At 39.0% G+C, this 19,140-nt stretch overlaps 1 protein-coding gene across 1 annotated transcript in view; it reads left to right on the top strand.

Annotated features, from left to right (window-relative positions):
• The first annotated feature begins 16,080 nt into the window (after window positions 1–16,080).
• The window catches only part of HSD17B12 (hydroxysteroid 17-beta dehydrogenase 12), a 137,619-nt gene continuing 134,559 nt past the window's right edge, over window positions 16,081–19,140 (top strand). Inside the window, exon 1 of the mRNA XM_081063862.1 lies at window positions 16,081–16,383. Within this exon, the coding sequence (XP_080919988.1) occupies window positions 16,224–16,383 (160 nt within the window). The 5' untranslated portion in view covers window positions 16,081–16,223. The remainder of the gene's footprint in view (window positions 16,384–19,140) is intronic.

Below are 19,140 nucleotides of genomic sequence, written 5' to 3'. Positions count from 1 at the left end.
CTGTTTTATTGGTTCCAAGTTTATTTCTTCACTACAGATTGAGACCTTTTAGCTCAAGATGCAAACTCAAGTTTTTATACTTCCCATTATTTTATAAATAGCCTAAACAACTGAATTTTTAGCCATTTAGAACCTGCCTGCTTTGTATACTCTGGGAAACCTAACCACACATCTACCGGGAATAGATAAAATAGGCCCTGGGCCATAAGGGCCCCAAGGCTTTGCTGCTGCCCTTCAAAGCCCAGATGCAGAGACTCTGCCCTGTTGCTTGAGCACGTCACCGAGACTTGTAGTCCTCTTTCCTCCAGCAGTTCCTTTTCCTTCCTCCTCATCACTGTAAGCCTCCAGACAGTCTCAGGCTGAGAGACCTCATGCAAACCTGAAGACTCATGCAACTCTTTTCAAGTGCTAAACTGTTGCAAAACTCAGCTCAAGGCATAAACACCCTGGAACAACAACTGTGAACATACGGACTTGACCTCCCTTGTTTGCATATTAGGACTAACCAAGCCCTGTAAACCTAGCCAGGGCAATCCCCTATTTGCACGAAAGAATTCCATTTTGTGCTTTTGCCTTTACAAACCTGCCTTTCTTTGCTCTCTCCAAAGCAGTTTGGATTGCCACCTGAATCGGCGTCTTCCAGGTTGCAACTCTTTTAGCGCAAATAGATGCTTTTTATTCTTTATTACAGCCCATCCCCTGCACCCTCACTTTTTTTGGTTCACATTACGTGGTAACATTTTTGTTTGACAACATGATCAAAAATCATTAAACCCTAAAATGAAAATTTGTGAATTTTACATTATCCCCAAAAAAGAAGACTAAGAAAAAGACAAAGTATTGATACCTTTTAACTCAGTATTGCATTTCTAAGAATTAAATATAAAGAAATAATCAGAAATGCGTGTAAAATATACTAGTGTTCATTTCAGCATTATTTAGACTAGCTAAATACTTAAAACAGCTAAAGTTTCAGGAATAGAATATTGTTTTGATCTATGACACATTCATACATGGAATCTATCGAGCCATTAAACCTATAGAAAAAATAACTTGGAAAAATGTTTACTATTTTAAGTAAAAGCAGGTTTGCAATATAGTATGTACTCTTTTTCTTTTGCTTTTGTTTTTATTTTGAAAAGAGCAGTGAATAGAATAAAAATTGTTCTCTATCTCACTGATAAATGAAGGGCAAGTGGGATTTTTTGTGGTATTATGCAAATGAGATCTGAAAATCTGTTACCTCCGTACGTATTTTTTTCTTCTCAATGGAAGTGGAAGAGATTAAAATTTTAGACCAACGTTCTTTAGAAACAAAGTAGGCCAACTCCTTCATTTCCTTTCGCTATAAAACAGAGATTATATATACCCTGTGGGATATTGACTAATATTTACAAATCCCTGAACTTGATGCCCTTAGCTTTGATTTATTATCTCCCTAAATTAGATGAGAGGACACTTGTGTGTTTGTATCTCAGATCAGAAGAGAGTTGAAATAAGGTTTCAACATGAGCAAAATTGTTCAACAGTCACAGTGTATTGTAATGTACCCTCAACACATTTCCTGGGATGTGGAAGCAGTCAGAATGTCTCATCCCACCTAGAGCCTACAGGTAAAATTTTGCATTTCCTGGCTGATCAGACCCAGAGCAGGAGTTCAGGAACACTTAGACTATTGCATATTCCCACCTTGAAGCAGGGAAGGTAAAAATGGTCATCTGAGTAGCGTGTGAACATAGATTCAATGGGGAATAAAAGGCCTGTGAAATCCTTGGATTCATCTCTATCTTTGTGTCCTGAAATTGTCATTTCATGATTAACAGAAAAATGGATTAACTTAGAGATCTCCAACTTTGTACCTCCGATTCTGACAGACTCTGAAATAGCAAGGAAGTGCCTAAACAGGAGAAAGAACTATTAAAATAGTCAGATATATTTTTCAGTATCAGTTAACGTTTTTAATATATATAAATTTTTATTGGGGAATGTTTGGGGACAGTATGTTTCTGCAGGGCCTATCAGCTCCAAGTTGTTGTCCTTCAAACTAGTGGTGGAGGGCGCAGCTCAGCTCCAAGTCCAGTCGCTGTTTTCAATCTTTAGTTGCAGGGGGCGCAGCCCACCATCCCATGTGGGAATCGAACCGGCAACCTTGTTGTTGAGAGCTCGTGCTCTAACCAACTGAGCCATTCAGGCACCCCTCCGGGGGCTTAGAGGCAGCTCGTTGTCTTCATTGCAGTTGTGGAGGGCGCAGCCCACCATCCCATGTGGGAATCGAACCGGCAACTCTGTTGTTCAGAGCTCACGCTCTAACCAACTGAGCCATCTAGCCACCCCTCCGGGGGCTTAGAGGCAGCTCATTGTCTTCATTGCAGTTGTGGAGGGTGCAGCCCACCATCCCATGTGGGAATCGAACCGGCAACTCTGTTGTTCAGAGCTCACGCTCTAACCAACTGAGCCATTTGCCATCCCAGTATCAGTTAACTTTTTGACAATTAAGTAGAAAAATGTTGTTGGTAATAGTATTCAAACATTTTAAACTATGTTTTATATATACTTGAAAACCTGTAGTTAAAAATTATAGTCTTGTCCACAAATTTTTTTGTTGTTGGTTTCACTACAAATGTGCAATTAACTGGGTTTCTATAAACAGGGTCTTTTATGTTTATTAAAGCCCAGTTTATTAAACATTTTGTATGAATAAGAAATATTCTCAGTTTTGGAAGGAAGTCTTTAAAATTCCCATTTTAATGATTAAAATATCTCATTCACGAAATGATGTATGAGCAGCTTATTTATGAAGAACTTATGGAAATTAAAACTGGGCTCTTTGGTCTCTCTACAAACCAGACTAAAAAGAGATCCATGTTAAAGAACTTACAGAGAGAGTGTTCATTCACATCCTCATTAACACATATACACATATTATAAAATGCAGAATATAGTTATAAATAAGACCATTCTAAAGGAGGAATATCTGAGAGAAAGTGGATGGATTGAGAATAGAAAACAGAACCCTATAACTACTTGTGTCATGTATATAGTTTGGTTCTCTCCAACTGAAACTAGAGTTTCCAAATTTTATTTCCAGATGATCGATGCCAAAGAACTATTGTCATTTGCACCCACATTTTGTTCTTTCCCTCTGAATTTCATCTACTACAGGTATTAGATGGAGCCATGAGCAGTTTTTTCCATTATGTCCAACTATAAATCAAGACCAGTTTGTTGTGTTATGCTCCAAGAAGGAAGCTATGTATTTCACCTTTAGGATAGTCACGTATTCTTTTTTTCTCCCTGTGGTATTCAGAAAGTGGAATGTTGTTTCCTAAATAGACTTGGTTTGTACATGTTCTGATGATTTCTTTATTTACAGTGTGTCTAATTACTGATTTTACATCTGTTTTCAGCAACTCACTTCCAGTAGTTCTTTTCATTGTTAGCTAGTTCTCTATTTTTGCGGCTGACTTAATCAAAGTAAACATATTTTTTCATGTAATCCTGCTTTCTTGTTCGCTTTTCCTGTTCATCAAAATGTTCTCTACTTGATGAGTCTTCTATGTATGTGTGCTTGAAAGTTTGAAAGAGAAAAAATATATGTGGTGTGTGATTGATTTAGAGGTGCTTCAAATGAAAGCACATTTGTCATATCAACAATTGCAAACAGACCCTTTTTTTAAAGGACATAAGAAAATTAAACATTTGGGAATATTTGACGGTATAAAGGAACTATTATTAATTTTTAGGTAGGATACTGGTACCGTGTTTCCCCGAAAATAAGACCTAGCTGGACCATCAACTCTAATGCATCTTTTGGGGCAAAAATTAATATAAGACCTGGTATTATATTATATTATATTATATTATATTATATTATATTTTATATTATATTTTATAATATATAAGATCCAATCTTATAGTAAAATAAGACCGGGTCTTACATTAATTTTTGCGCCAAAAGATGCATTAGAGCTGATTGTCCGGCTAGGTCTTATTTTGGGGGAAACAGTATTAAAGGAGGGTGCAGCTCACAGTGGCCCATGTGGGGATGGAACGGGCAACCTTGGTGTTATTAGCACCACACTCTAACCAACTGAGCTAACCGGCCACCCTAGTATTATGGTTTAAAAAGAGCCATTAGGAGTGGCCGGTTAGCTCAGTTGGTTAGAGCATGGTGCTAATAGCACCAAGGTTGCCCGTTCCATCCCCACATGGGCCACTGTGAGCTGCACCCTTCTTAAAAAAATATATTTAAAGAAAAAGCCATTATAATTTTAGAGATACACGCTAAAATATTTACAGATAAAATTACATGTTTTCTGGGATTTGCTTCAAAATAATTCAGGAGAGGAGAAGTGGATGTTAGTATAGCTGAGACAAGAGTGGACATGCATTGATAGTTATGGAAGTTTATTATTGGTGGGAGTTCATTATATTATTCTATGTATGTTTTTATATGCTTGAAATTGTCCATAATAAAAGGCTAAGTGCATTTTGAAAAGGGTTAATAACCTTATCCAAACCACCTTGTAATAACCTTTTACAAATCATTATGAAAAAGATAAATATACCAGTAAGCAAATGATACAGTGTGCAAAAGAATATATATACAAATGGCAAATAAGCATATGAAGAAAATTTCAGCCTCAAAAAATGCAAATTTAAAAAGTGCACGATGTTTTGACTTATAATAAGAAACATATATTTGTTCTTTGTCTGCTGTTCCTGGCTCACAGCTCCCCAAACCCTTGGAAATTCCTAAGTAAAAAGAGCAACGGGAGCGTCACGTGTTATAATATTTGCTCTTTTGTAATCAGTTCTTGAAATAGCTGGAGAGCCATAAAAGTGAAAGATGTTATTCACAACAAGCCCCTTGCAACCACATCTGAGTTTATGTTAATGAGGTGACTTTTAGAAAGCTCCTAAGGATGGGGTATCAACCATGATGGGAGGATTGGAACTTTCAGTCTCACCCCTCCCCACACCTCAGTAGAGGGGTGAGGGGTGGGAAGTTGAATCAATTGACAGTGGCCAATGATTTCATCAATTGTGCCTATGTAATTTGCCCTCCAGTAGTATGGGGTTCCAGGAGCTCCCAGGTTGATGAACATGTGGAAGTGCTGGGGGGATGGTGGTGTGCCTGGCAAGGGCACAAAAGTCCCACACTCTGTCCCACATACTTTACTATGGATCTCTTCCATCTGGTTGTCCCTGAATTGTGTCCTTTTATAATAAAATGGTAAGCGGGTAAGTAAACTTTTCCTGAATTCTGTGAGCCACTCTAGCCAATGAATAAAATGCAAGGGGGGAGTCGGGGGAACTTCCGCTTAAGACCCAGTTGGTCCAAAGCACAGGTAACAACGTGGACGTGTGGGACTGAGCCTGTGGGATTTGATGCTATCTTCTGGTAGGTAGTGTCAGATTTAATTTAATTGCTTGGTGGTGTTGGAAAACAAACAGTGGGAAATAAGATACTTTTTTCCACCTGAAGAACTAACTGACCAAGAAAAATGTTTAATGATAACTACTGTCCATGACAATGAAGTGAAGCAAACAATCCACTGGAAGTATAAATCCAATGGGTCCCTCAGGTTTCTTGGTGGTCATCTGTCTTCTTTGAAAGGTAGACATTATTTGCCATCCCTATTTTACGTGTGAGCTAACTAAATAGCAGAATTGTCCAAGGTCACACAACCGAACACTTCTTCTTTTCCTTACACTACCAAGAAAGAAGATTCTATCGATGAAATATTTTGCAATATATATGATAATGAGTTGCCTAGAGTTATTTTTCTGACTTGGGTGATCCCAGATGATTGAAAAGCAGAGCAGAGGAGCCCAGCCCATGGCCTGGATGAAAGCCCAGCGGATGCCACCCTATGTTGGCCAAACCCGGGTCAACACATGGAGGTGGGAGTGAGAAGTTAATGTAGTTTATTGTAGGTCAAGGAGGTGAGGGGGTTGTATGCAGCCACTAGCCACCTGAGACCTCACCTCCTTCGTTCCCTTTCCTCCCCTACTTCCCTTATACTCTGGTCGGGCTGCTCTTTCTTCTTTCCTCAACTCTTCAGCTTTACAGCACGCTCTTCTGTCAGTTCCCTCAATACCCTGGGGGCTAGGAAAGGGAGGCTATTTAGTTCTCTACTCTCTGTTATCTTGTTTCAAAGAACGTTTTGGGAAGGCTTATTAAAATTCTCATAATGCAAAATTAGAAGGGGGTTGGAGATAGGAAAATTTTAGATCCTCTATGTAGATAACATGAACATGGTTCACTAAATAGTATCTGTTTCACAGAGGTATAACCAGTATTCTGATTTTTCAACGCCTCCTGTAACTGAGTAACTTGAGGTAGTTTTCCTAAAATCCAATTACTCTTGAGTAAGAGGTAACAGTGAAGTTGGTAGGCCTCCTAGACAAGTCTGAATGGCATGACAAAGAGGAACCAACTAATCGTGCTTTAACACACTGTTTTTAACAGCTTGCTTTTTCCGCCTGTGAGTGGTAAAGAAATTGATCTGGGCTAAGTGAAACAATAAAGTGTGGCTTCTTTCCATTGTTATACAATTTCAATTCTTGGTACTATAAAGGAAAAATCCAGGAGTTATCATTTCAGAAAAAAGTAGACCCAACAGATATGCTATATAGTTTTAAAACTGTGAATGATTTTATTTTTCAACTGACAGTTGAAAAATAAGCCACTAACTTTTACGCTTTTCCTTCTCCAATAATAATCCATTAATTCACTTCATGAATGCTTATTGAGAGCCAACTCTGTGTACCAGGGCCACCCTGGTGAATAAGACAAACAGACCTTTACAGTGCTTAAAGTATGATTGGTGTAGGATGGACCTTGGTGTTTTTAAAGAGTATAGAGGAGGCCATTATGGCTTGAGTGTAGTGAAAAACGAGAGGAGAGTAGGGGCCAGAGCCAGGTGTGCTTTCTTACACACACACACACACACACACACACACACACACACACACACACCCCATTAGTATTAGTTTTGTTGCTATTACAAATTGTCACAAATTATTGGCTTAAAGCAACACACACTTATTTTCTGATAGTTCTATAGGTTAGAATTGCAACATGGGACTCACTGGACTAAAATCAAAGCGTTCCTTTTGGAGGTTCTAGAGAAGAGTTTGTTTCCTTGCTTTTTTCAGCTGCCTACGTCACTTGGCTCAGGGACCCCTTCCTCTGTCTTCAAAGCCGAAGCACTGCATCTCCTGACTATTCTTCCATAGTCACATCTCTCTTTCTGACTAAAGCTGGGAAAGGTTCGCCAATTTTAAGCACCCAAGCAATTAGATTAGGCTTACGTGGATAGTCTCCCCATCTCAAGGTCCTTAACTTAATCAGACCATCATATATGTTGTCATACGTATAAGGTAACATTCTCAGGTTCCAGTGGTTAGGATATGGATATCTTTTTGGGAGAGTCATTATTCTGCCTAACATACACATATACACGTACAAAGATACGTAATGAATTAAAATATTTATTAGGTCGGTGCACAAGTAATTGCGGTGTAAAAGGTTAAAGATAATTGCAAAAACCGCAATTACTTTTGCACCAACCTAATATAGAAAATTTTCTCAAAAAATCAGAAATAAAACAAATATAATAGGACTGTACCCCAAAACAAAGGCATAATTATTTAAAAAGAATAAAGTTTTTTTGTTTATATATTAATAAGTCTCTGAGGAGATATTGATATTAAAGAAAAAAGAAATGGAGAAACTGTAAACAACTTGATTTATTCTTAGAAATATGATGAGTAAAAAGAGCATGTCCCAGAAGACTACTTGAGTATGTGTCTTAGGTCCATGCATGCGTTCCTGAGTGTTGCTGTAATAGTTCTACAGGCTAGCGTCCAAAATCAAGGTATGGGCAGGGCCAGGCTCCCTCTGAAGGCTCGAGGGAAGAAGCCGTTCTTGCTTCTTCCTAGCTTTTGGTTGTTTTCAGCAATCCTTAGCACTCTTTGGCTTGTAGCTGCATCGCCATATTCTGCCCCTCATATGGCCTTATTTTGTCTCTCCGTCTGAGGCCCTCTCCTCATAAAGACACAGTAATTGGATTCAAAGCCCACCCGGATTAAGTATGACCTCGTTTTAACTTGATTACCTACATCTGCAGACTAGATTTCCAAGTAAGGCCACGTTCACATTCATAGGTGCCCGGGAATCGGGAGGTCAACATGTGTTTTGGAAGGGACACTACTCACCCCCAAACAGTCAGGTTTCCCAGGGAACAGATGCTGAGATTGAGATTTGCTTGGAAGGCACTTATTTATGATGTGCTCTGCGGAGCATCTGTAAGGGAGGGAAGGAAGCCGGGTTAAGCTGAGGGAGAAATTGAATTGCAATGCAGTTGTAATGAAGGCTCAGCATATCCCACGGGGAGCTCTGAGGCTAGGATGGCCTTTCAGAGAGGTCCATAATTGAGATAAATGGGCCAGCCTTTGTATTCCTGTATCAATGAGGCATTGGATTCAGGCTACTTGTGGAGAGTGGGCAAAGCAAGTCCCTTTGGCCAAGGACAATGCCCGAAGAGGGACGCAGCTGTGAGCCCTCAGTAACTAGCACTCTCCGCCAATGGGGGAATGAATGTCTTGGTCCTGGGGTTGGCTGGGTGGGGGGCGGGGAGTTTCATACTCCAGCATTGCTTTATTATGGTTATTGAGTTCAAAAATACGCAAAACTAACAATATGTTATTTCATTTAAATTTGTGATGACATATATGCTTAATATATATGTAGGGTATTTATATACTATATATACTTTATATATTTAAAAGCAGTAAACGATACATAACATTTAGCAGTAGAATGATACCTAACATCCCCCTCCAGAGGATGGGGTCGGTTAGGTTCTTGGTTTTTGTTTCTTGAGTTGGGTGGTGAGTTGTCAGTTTTCCATTACATGACTCTTTATAACTAACGAGTGTATTTTATATAATCTTTTGTACGTATCAAATATACTTCCAAATATAATAAAGGTAAGAAAGAAAAGAACTAAGCAAAAGCAATAGAAATTAAACTAGCTGGAAAGTTGAGGAAACAAATATGAGTTCATTGCTAAAGTAAGTATTCAGGGGAAGAAAAACTTCTGAAATTCCCCCTTTATTATTTACCTGAAGTTTGCTTGCATAACCACCCCAAAGGTTGGTTGTTTTTGGCTGGAAGTATGATGTTGCCAAAATATCAGTTTACTTTCCCTTCCACCTAGTTTTAAATTTGTTTGTTCACAATGGCACTTTTTTTTTTTAAGAGAGTATTTTGGGTAAGGCTGTTGGCATAATTATTACGTCAGCTGGTGAAATAAAGAAATCCAGCTAATATACAATATTGATATATAGAGATTTCACTATGGTGTTTTTAATGGTATATCGACAGGACAGAGAAAGTTGTTAGGTTATGTTTATATGATCACAGCTTTTATTTTTAAAAAAGTGTGTGCATGTATGTTGTATATATCATATAGTTTTACACTTACACAGAAAAAGAAATGGAAGAATATACTCCAAATTGCCAGGTGTGATTAGTGGGAAGAGGAAATGGGGATGGGATACTTTTTCATTTTATAAGCTTCTGTGAGCTTTTGCAAATAAAAAATAACATATTAAAATTAGAGTTTTAATCAGGTGTTTCAAAATGACCGGTTTCAATTTTATATGTTTACAGAAGATCCTATGAAATATGAGCTTAAGTTCTCTTACAAAGTAGAAAGAGCCCTGGATTTTGAGTGCAGACACCTTGGTTTTAAAACCAGGCCAACTGCACCAGAGGGGTTCTTAGGCAAGAAGTTCGTCTTAAAGAGTTTGTTTCCTTGTTGGAAAACTGGGGGTGTCATTGTGATGTTTGAATGGGATAATGTATGTGAAGTCACTTTGAAAATAATGTTGCAATATTTAAGCATAATAGATACTAATGTTCATTTTTATGGTAACATTGTTTGTTAAAGAAATTAAACATTAACCTTTTGGAAAACCTCACAATTTCTAATGCCAAAAATTTCAGTTTATTTTACATTGGTTTGTTCCTCATGGCACTATTTTTTTTTTTTAATGCAGGATTGAACACCTCAACTGAATTTAAAGAAGTGCAATATTTTGAGCTACGTTTAAATGAAGATGAGATAGAAGAAGACCAAATTGTTAAAAATATGTAAGTTTTATTGTACAGCCAAATGAAGGATTCAGCTCTATTCCACTGGTATTTTAAAAAAATTCTTCACTTCTGTCACATTCCCTATTTATGGAATTTTCTTTCATTACATTGAACTATTCCTGATTTCATCATGAAAGTATGACCTGGAAATCCATTTATAGAAGTACTGAAAGTGAATTTAAAATTACATAGGAATGTTTGTATACTAATACGATACAATATGGTTGATTCACATTTTTCCATATTAAAGGCTATTCTGAGCTAATCTTTTAAATAAATGAGACTGAAATCCAACGTGGTTGTTTCTGTGTATGTTATTTGTGTAACAAGCAGATGTATTTATAGAGACTCTTCTACTCTCCCTTAACCTTTTTATGCTGCCTTCTTTGGCTAGTTCTTGAGATATCATTCCATCACCACACCTTTTTAGTTGAAATCTCAATTCTGCTTCCTATTCTGTATGCGTCCATAGGAAAGTTACTTAAATGGTTTAAGCCTCAGTTTCTTCATCTTTAAAATGGGGATAAGAGTAGTACCTACCTCACTGACCACTTAAAACCTATCTGTCTGTCAGTCATTGCTAAATGCTTCAGTAATAATCTCCCACCTGACAGATGTAGAATTTGAATGTTTAGTACTAAAACCACACAAGATCATACATCTAATAAGAGGTAGAACTGGGATCTGGTCCCAGATTTACCTGACACCAAAGTCAAAAGTTTTAGTGTTGCTTCCTCTTTGGAGAGCAATTAATAGTTCCATATGTTTGGTTAGCATGGCTCTGTCGATTTGTAGGAACCCCGGTCTATATGTTAAGTTTTAGCGCAGAATAATGCTGAATCAGAGTAGGTCATCATTACCTACTACATTACCATCATGTACAGGTTCTTGTACACATTAGAGTTTTTAGTGGTTCATAAAATTTAACCAGAGACAAAGACTTGTTCAATTCCAGAAGTGTGTAACTATCTGAACCCCAAAAAGCTTATCTCTGGTTCATACCACTTCACTTTGTGAAGTCACTGTTGTTTTCTTTTAGTCAACAGAATAGTTATTATTCCTCAAAGAAGGCTGAGGTGATCAGAATAAAAGCATGCATTTTTAATAAAGATTATTCCTGTTAGTTGCATAGATAATACCCAACTTTATAGAAAAAGAATCTATACCAAAATGACATGGTTTAATTTTCAGTATTTCTTTAGTTAAAAATAACATTCGACATGAATTCTAACAGCAATGGAAAGTCCATTTCTAGGTTAGCTGTCCTTACTTATTTATTTATTTATTTATTGTCCTTATTTATTTAAAAAAAATCAGAATCAACAATTATTTTGTATGCTGTTTAATTTTATGTCAGACGCCGTAGGTGTTAGAGGTGCATATGTGCATTTTTCAAAATCAAAACAAAACTGTTGATGAGTACTTGCTGCTCTCTCCTCTCAACCCTACTCTACTCTTTGCCAGATTAATTTCTACTTATTCTTAGCTCCTAGCTCAAATGCCAGTTCCTAAGAAAGGCATTTCAGGGAAGTCTCCTCTTCCCATCCAATTAGGTCTTCCCTTTATATTCTTTCCTTAAGTCCTTTCTTTTCTTCTTTGTACTTATTACAATTTTTGTCATATAATTAGTTGGATGTCTCTCTCTCTCCCATTAGACTGTTTTTATTTATTCATTCATCCAACAGGTATTTATTGCACAGGTAACCTTTGTATAATATGGTTGTTAGGTTCCTAAAAATGCTGTGTTATGTGAATCTGTGTTAATACAAAACAAAGGACTAGTACAAAAAAAAAGGGGGTTAGGTTCCAAAAATTAAAAATACTATCATATTTTTATAATTAAGAGAACTTTATTAAAGCAATTTTCACCAAAAGTATAACATATTAATTATCAATATATAGTAAATGCTTTCTTTGTCATTGCTACTAAGAACCATTAAACCAAGGCCGTTTTCTTTTTGACAAGATATCTTCATCCTCTGAATTTAATACTCTATGAACAAAATAGATTTAAATTTTAAAATTCTGCAGTCAAATCTGATACATCCATGCTTGAATGAAAATTTTCAAATGAGATATCTTTTGCTCTTAAAAGCTCTTACTACGCTCCGTGTTGTTTGGAGATTTCTCGAATTCTCAAACTGTGTTACAGTGAAACCGTGTTCTGGGATGCTGTGTTGTACGAGGGTTTTCCCCAATTCTCGAACCATGGTACAGCAAAACCGTGGTACAGAAGTGCGTGTTACATGGGGGTTACCTGTACTTACTAAGTGTCAGGTAGTCTTAGGTGCACATCTTAGGTGAAGACACAGTGGTGAACAAGAAAAGGTCACTGGCCTCAGGAACTTACATTCTATTGGGAAGATGGACTAAAACCAAATAAACAATTCGAAAGCATTATGTGTTATAAGAAAAACAAATTAGGGGAAAAGGATAAGTAGTGACAGGGTAAAGGAGAAGAGGCTATTTGGGATATTTATGCAGGGCAGTCAAAGAAAACCGCTGAAGGGGACGGATCTGTGAGTAAAAGCCTAAATAATATGAAGGGGTGAGCCTTGTAAAATAGGGCGCAAGGGGTTCTAGGGAGAGGAATCAGGAAGTAGAACTGCTTTGAGACCGGAATAAACTTGACTTATTTGAGGAACTGCAGGAAGTGTGGATAAAATCAAGTGAGCACAGGCGAGGGGGCTCGATGCTGCTGGAGAGGTGAGGGCAGGTACACTAGGAGGACTTTCTTTTTTTTCTTGTTTTTTTAAATTTTATGTTGGGAACAGTGTGTTTCTCCAGGGCCCATCAGCTCCAAGTCATTGTCCCTCAATCTAGTTGTGGAGGGCGCAGCTCAGCTCCAAGTCCAGTCCCAATCTTCAGTTGCAGGGGGCGCAGCCCACCATCCCATGCGGGAATTAAACCAGCAACCTTGTTGCTGAGAGCTCCCGTTCTAACCAACTGAGCCATTTGTCCACCCCTCCGGAAGCTCAGGGGCAGCTCACTGTCTTCAATCTAGTTATGGAGGGTGCAGCTCACGGCCATGTGGGAATCAAAGAGGCAACCCTGTTGTTCAGAGCTCCCGCTCTAACCTACTGAACTATCCGGCTACCCCAGGACTTTCTTCTTAATGTGATAAATGTCTTTAAGGGATTTGAGCAGAAGAAATAATATCTAATTTACTTAAAGAATGAACACTGAAGTTCCTTCCTGGAGAGTCATCCCCAAGACAGCTTTCAGGGAAACCAGTTAGCAGGCTATTGGCGTACTCCACTCAAGAAATGCTTGTGGTTTGCATGAGGTTGATAGTAACAGGAGTTGGGAGAAGTGTTCAGTGAAGATATATTCTGGAGGGAGAGTGAACAAGACTTGCTGAAGGATTGGACATGGGAATGTAATGGAAAAAAAGAAAGTCAAGGTTGACCTCTAAATTTTAGGGCTTAGAAGAAAGTGGGTAAATAGTGGTGCTTTTAATAGAGATGGGAATAAGAGAGGTGTGTGTGTGGTGCTGGTAGAGTTCTGTTTTGAAAATGTTTAGTTTGAGATGTTTATGTTTATTTTATATCTGAGTGGAGATATTGAGTAGGTAGGTAGATACACACACACACACACACACACACACACACACACACCAACAGAATTTTGAGCCCGGCCACAGACATCTGGAAGTCATCAGCTTACAGCCGATATATAAAACCACGGGACTGGATAAAATCATGTAGGAAGACTGTAGAGAAGTAAAGAGAGCTGGGTTCTGAGCCCAAGGGTATTGCATCATTTAGAGGCCAGCAAAAGGAGGGAACAGCAAAAGACTCTAGGAAGGAGCAGCTGGTGAGGAAAACAGTGGCCACCCATGGTTGAACGGCAGAGTAGGATGAGGACGAAGAATTGACATTTGCTCACTATTGTATACCCAGGACCTAGCTCGTTACTGGTACATAATTAGAACACAATAATATTTGTTGAATGAATGAATCTTCACTTTTACTTACTTGTCAGACATTTATTGAGGGTCTCTAGGTCCTAGGCACTATTCTAGGTTCAATGGATTCATAGCATATTGCTCCCAATAATCATAAATTCTAATGGGGGGCATAGACATGCATACAAATGCAACAAAATATGTATTTTTAGTTTATAAGATCTCTCTTCCCCTCTTTCCACTTTATCCTAAGGAGAATGGGACTTAATATTTGGAGTGCCCTTTGTTGGTGAACAATAATGAAATGGATGTGTACATTTGGGGCTGTATGTAGGTAAAGACTTTGGCAAGAGGAAGAGGCTGAGGGAGAAGAATGGTAGGACTTTAGTCGAATTGGACAGGCAGCCTCAGCCAAAGGTATCAAATTCCATTGAAATAAAATATGGTGCCAGCTCAACTTACATGGCTGAATTATGCTGGACAGTTATCAGTTTATGAAGAACAGTACAGCCTCAGGGTTACACTTAATTAATTTGGTAAATGTCAAACAAACGCAAAAGGAGTCTGGAGGCTTTGGCTAGAAATAAATGACAAAGATCTATTTAATGGTCTGAGAGTTTGCAAACTGGAAACACAACTGGGCAATACCCACAATGTTCAAAGAAGAAAGAAAAACTAAGGGTTCTTACAGTAAACAGTACAGTCCTGCATTCGTCACCTCTGGATTGGTTGAAGATAACCATCCTCTAAATGACTGGTGGTCTGGATAGTAGATGCCAGATGGTCCGGATACATGAATATTCTTTCCTTAGCCCTTCAGGGGATAACCAGAGGGTTATCTGGAGGTTTGATGTATATCCAGGAATTGATACAGGACTGGAAAATTCAAAAGTTTAAGTTCCCAGGATAGTTAAAACAGGAATAGAACTGTTTCCTCATGCCTCAACCTACTTGATTTTAGTAATTTGTCATGTTGACTATAATGACTCCATCTTATTTCTTCACTCTATTCCTCAAAAGAGAGTGGAGAAAGAATGGGAGGTATCTCTCCCTAGCAATAAAGAAAAAATTTTAGGTACCTTATAAAAGGCCAAATCCATACCAGAAAAGGAAACAAAAATTGATGACAGAATAAGGGTGAAGCATTGTATTGCATTACACAATTCCTTAAACTTAACCTCGTGGTCTTTCTCCTCCGGAACTTGGGTGAAATAGTTCCCATACTTCTACTTAGACTGCACACTTTTGCGCCTCCTCTCATCTCAATCCCCCCACCCCAACAACAAAAAAAAGGACGTGAAAAAAGAAAGTAAAAGAAAAATCTGTCATCCTTTAAGGCCCAATTAAAACATGGCGTCCCTTTCCAGAACTAATTGCTCATCAAGCGGTTAATATATTTTTCATCCATCATACATCTCTTATGCCATTGTGTATTAGTTACTTGTCTCCATGCAATCATTTGCTTTGAACTGCAAGAGTTTGGGAACTATGTTGTTTAAATAATAAGTGACTATAACCGGAGTGAAGGTGCGCTGCGGAGAAGGCATAGAAACAGGACATGCAAGACTTCACCCGGAAAAGTTTACGGCAACAATAACAGCATATTTAACAATGATATAGAAGTATTTAATAAAGAGGTGAAAATAAAACCAGAGTTCCACGGCCATTGCTTACTACAATCTTGCTATTCACCAGTGGCTTCTCTGATCCCATTCCCCCTTCAAACCCGAGCTCACACCAGGCTGCGTCTCATTGGCCAATTGGAGTGCAGTCTTCCGCAGACGGCTGCAGCCAATGAGAGACCTGGGCTATTTCGTAAGGTGAGACGTGCCGAAATCCTAAGGGCGTGGCAGGTGAGCAATCAGTCTCCCTAGAACGGAAACACGGCCGGGCGCGCACGGGGGCGGGGGCATGGGCAGGGCCTTGAAACTGGAGTCAGCCAATCGCTGACGCAGTACGCGCGGAAGCAAAGATAGATCACCAATGGCGGCACGGATATGGCGTTCTGGGCGGGGTTTCAGCCAAAAGCGGTACCGGAGCAGCGCCTATTAGAGTTGTCCTCCCCGTCACGGCCGGTTCCTCTTCCAGGATCCATTCATTAGATTTTTTTTCATTCACGAAAGTAGTGAGGCCTGGTTGAAAGCCATGGAGAGCGCTCTCCCTGCCGCCGGTTTCCTGTACTGGGTGGGCGCGGGCACCGTGGCCTACCTGGCCCTGCGCATCTCGTGCTCGCTTTTCATGGCTCTTCGGGTCTGGGGTTTGGGTCACGAGCCTGGGGTCGGACCAGGGCTCGGTGAATGGGCAGGTGAGTCGGATCCAGCGCCGTCCGTCTTCTGGCTCCCGCGGCGGGTCGCGCGGCTCGCGGCCCCGCATGGCCTGCGCCGATCACTTCCGGGCCCAGCGCGTGGCCTTCCCTCTCCCTGCTCCCGTCTCCTTCGTGAGGCCCCTGCGTACCCGCCTAGCCCCTTCTCGCCATCTCCGGCTTGCCTAGACTTGTAGTTTCTAAATGCTAAATACTTGGCTGGCCCAACTCAAGCGCATCTAAAGAAGAAAGCTGGCCTGCACTCCCGGGGGCTTGTGTCCTTTGAGCCATTCCGGGTTCGGGGCTCGAAGTCAGTCTGTGCTGCCTCCTCAGTCACACGCTGCTCACCTTTGTTCACCCCTTCTGAGTGTTTTAAAAATATTTTCATTGGATTTGAGTAGTGGCCCTGTGTTAGAGATGAAAAGCATTCTGCTCGCTTTTTTGGGGTGAGGCTGAAGGAGGAGGACGTAGAATTTCCGAAGGCTTCCTGCTTTGTGGAAACTTACCCCTCCAGTTCCTCGCGTGCAGCCAATGTCATGTAATTTGCACAAGCTTGAAAAGAAAATGTTCGCTAAACTGTTGGGAGTCCTCGTGAACTATTGCTTCTGCTAAACGGTAACTCTTCATGGAAACATCAGAAATACTTTTGGTAGAAGGACATTTGTAGGAAAAAGTATCTCCACAAAGAGCGAGCTACACAAATGGCTCTTGTTCCATCCAGTCGGAGGATTTAAAAAAATGGAAGAGAGAGGTCAGATGGGAGAAGTTGAGAAAATTGCCTGCAGGGAAGTTTTGCGCTTGGTTTTATTTTTCCGCTTTATTGTTGCTTTTTTTCCCCCCTTTATTTTTCGTTTCTCTTACTTTTTTTTTTTTTTAAAGTTAAGTGATACGCTGTGGTCGTTCTCTGATGTGATTATTCTGCTGTTTTATAATTTGAATGCTCACTTCGAGCATTTTATTGAATTTTGGGGTGGTTTGGGGTTGTTTTCAGACTAGGCTCAAGTAAGGTGCACAAATAATATTACTCCATATTCTTTATTCATTCAGAAACATTTTAATACCCTTTTGGGTCAGCAGTATAAAGAAAAGAGACTCAAGTAGGGAATGGATATATAAGAGCTCTGTCCACGATGTGAAGCAGCTCTTAACAGAGTACGAATTAAAAAAAAAATAACCTTTTAAAAAATTATTCTTTGAGAAAGCAAGTGTTCAACTTGATTATAATCAGGATTATAATTTCACAATTGGCTTGCCCAAGTTCTTGGTTGTGAGGTTTGGAAAACTTGTTGTTGGACTTTTGAAATAGTTACACAAGACTCCAGTGTCTTGGGAAATCATACATCAAGATGAAGTTTTGTAATTTGTAAGCAAAGATGGATGTTAATAGCTTTTAAAAATGTATCGAAAATTGACCATAGTGGCTAATAACTAAAATGGTCCAAGTCATCTCTGTGAGTCCATAGAAAAAGTCAAGTATGTGACATTGTCATTTTGTAAGTAATACTTGTATTGAAAAGATTTGGTGCCAGAAGAAAGATTTTTGATTAACTAAGGGACATGTTTAAATGATTTAGAAACGAAATTGGAACTAGAACACTGGAATATAGCAGAGAGGATTATAGTGTCATAAAATGAAATATTGTTGAGTTCAGTTTACCCTGGATTGTTGGAAATTTTCTCTTGTTTAAGTACTTAAGCATAAGAAATGATCAAGTTATTTGTAACATTACTTACATGCTTGTATGTGGTAGCCTGGATCTTAAAATACTTCCATTATCCTTCAAAATTCAGGGAATCTTTGAAAAACAAAGAACATTAAGAATAGCTCATCTTAAACAGGTTCTTTGTGTCAGCTGGACAAGTGAACTGAAATACTTTGAAAAACAAACCAGCAGAGACGATACTTGAATAAATAGGATTAAATTGTGATTAAAAATAAGTGGGTAATTTGTTCAACAAAAGTTAGGAGTCCAGAATTAATTTTGTCAATAAACAGTACTAATAAGTTTTCTCGCCCTTAGAATTGCTTACTTAATCATGTGCAAACTTTGAATAAAAGCAAGTAGCAGACAGTACATATTATTAGGGAAGTATTGCCTACTTTCTAGTACTGTTGATTTGACATCTTCCTCTCCATATCAATTAAATATTTTATGTATTACATAGTCATTTGTGTTGAGTTAATAGTATATTTTGTATTCTTGTTTTTCTTAAGTCTCTTCATGTGACTATGTTTCGTTTTTCCTCCTCAGATTTCGGAATCTGAGAGGCAGGGACTGTAGGTCCACATTTTTTTGTCTTTTCCCACAGTGACTGGCACATTGATCAGATAAAACCTGTTCTAAACTTAAAAACAACAACTTGGAAAAACCCTGAAATACAGGCATACTTTGCAATCAGCAAAAATATTCCAGACCACAGATTCCTTAGTCTAGTTAGGTTTTTACGACCATCCATTACTTGCTCCATACTCTAGTTTATCTTCATCTCCTAATCAAGAGCGAGGTCGTCTCTTCCCAAGTACGCTCCAATAACATTCCCACTCCGTGAATTACAGTGGTTTCACCAGGTCCCTAGCAGATGGGTTTAGCCAGGTTAGTAGGGAAGACTGTTTGGCCTGTCATTGTTATGCGATACTTCCTGTATTTCTTAGGAGAACAAAGAGATCCTGTGAAAGTGGAGCTTCAGTTGTTTGAAGGTCACTGTGGCAAGTAATCAAAAGAAGCTGCTAACAAAGGTGGTCAGTTTGTACTAAATAGA

Source organism: Rhinolophus hipposideros (genome assembly GCF_964194185.1).
Source record: "Rhinolophus hipposideros genome assembly, chromosome: 10".
NCBI classification, from domain to species: domain Eukaryota; kingdom Metazoa; phylum Chordata; class Mammalia; order Chiroptera; family Rhinolophidae; genus Rhinolophus; species Rhinolophus hipposideros.
The sequence above is the reverse complement of the archived record's forward strand: the minus strand, read 5'-3'. Positions and strand labels throughout refer to the sequence as shown.